The sequence below is a fragment of the Otolemur garnettii genome, unplaced genomic scaffold (genome assembly GCF_000181295.1).
Source record: "Otolemur garnettii isolate 467f Iridium unplaced genomic scaffold, OtoGar3 scaffold00135, whole genome shotgun sequence".
NCBI classification, from domain to species: domain Eukaryota; kingdom Metazoa; phylum Chordata; class Mammalia; order Primates; family Galagidae; genus Otolemur; species Otolemur garnettii.
Window position 1 is genome coordinate 8,988 of NW_003852530.1, and position 1,425 is coordinate 10,412.

Sequence of the window (1,425 nt, forward strand, 5' to 3'; positions counted from 1 at the left end):
GAGAAGACCCAGTCCCCTCAGCCTGAGGGACCCCCAATCTCTGCAACCTGAGAAGACCCAGTCCCCTCAGCCCCAGGGGCCCCACATCTCTCCAGCCTGAGAGATACCTGCGCCTCACAGGTCCGGGCTGCTTTACTCCCAGGGTTTCCCAGAATCGGCAGTAGGAGGACCCCAGATCCCTTCTAAGAGAAAGGTTCATTTTCTCTCCCTGCTTGTCATTCTGACCCGAGTCCCGGCAGTCGGGGGCCTCAAGGTCTCCTTGGTTTTTTTTCTGGCCCTCACGCCTCAGGGCTTCCCTCAAACACCCTTTGGCACAACCCTCCAGACTCCTTTGCTGCTTTCCTCAGATGAGCCGAGCTGCAAGGGAACTGGAGAAACAGAACCCAGCTCACTTTAGGTGATCTGTCAGGATGTTCCCCAAATCTTCCTCTTCTAGATAGTCCCGCTAAGGGAGTCAACAGAGCCTGGCTGGTGGCAATGGTCTGGGCTGGCACCTCTCTCAGTACCTTCTCCTTCCATAGGAGCCTTGGCCTAGGAGCTGGGAGACCCAAAAACCCTTCCCAAGTTCAGAGTTGGAGCGGGACCTGCTAGGAAGTTCAGCACCATGAGCCTCAACAGGTCCCAGGAGGAGAGCCCAGAGGTAGATAAGGGAGAAGAGGGTGAAAGCCCACAATGAGAAGAGGGGTGGGGGTGGTAGTAAAATCCCGCTTCAAGCAGTGTCTGTAGGAAAGGTGGGGAGGGGGGCATAATGACAAGGATCTGGTCTCTGGAAGTCTGCAAGATTCCTGGCCTGCACCCCTGGGTGACCCTGTCTGCGTGTGCATAGAATGGGGACAGTTGGTCCTGTCTGGGATATGGGAAGGTAAAGGACACAAGTATCAACAACTGTTCTCTGTCATCGCAGAACTAGGAAAATGCTTAGTGTTTGCTCAGTTAAACAGGAAAGAATCTGGGGAGAGAGGGAGTTTTACCCTTGTTTCACAGAGAGTATAGGCTATACACAAGGTGGAGGAAAAGGCCCAGCTTGATACATACTGATGGAATTTGTTACTTTCTCTAGGTCAAAGATGCTTTCAAAGACATTTCCATATACTTCTCCAAGGAAGAATGGGCACAGATGGGAGACTGGGAGAAAATCCGCTATAGGAATGTGAAAAGGAACTATAATGTGCTGATTGACATAGGTAACAGGAAGTGCTAGGCACAGATCAGCTGGGGAAACATGAAACACATTTTCAGTCCCTATATTATTTTGGCTTTCTCTTAGGTGGCAGCATCTGCCCACAGTTCCCTTCTGTGTGGAGATAAATCTAGAGGGAATTTTTGTTCTTTTGTGTCAATACAACACTGAGTGCCAATATTGGCCCTGCAGAGGTCACATCTTTTTTTTGAGACAGAGTCTCACTATGTTGCCCACAGTACAGT

The 1,425-nt window shown here is 50.7% G+C and overlaps 1 protein-coding gene across 1 annotated transcript in view; it reads left to right on the forward strand.

Moving 5' to 3' along the window:
* The first annotated feature begins 604 nt into the window (after positions 1-604).
* Positions 605-1,425, forward strand: part of LOC100957257 (histone-lysine N-methyltransferase PRDM9-like) — a 19,325-nt gene continuing 18,504 nt past the window's right edge. Inside the window, 2 exon segments of the mRNA XM_023518375.1 lie at positions 605-640; positions 1,061-1,184. Coding sequence (XP_023374143.1) covers positions 605-640; positions 1,061-1,184 — 160 coding nt within the window.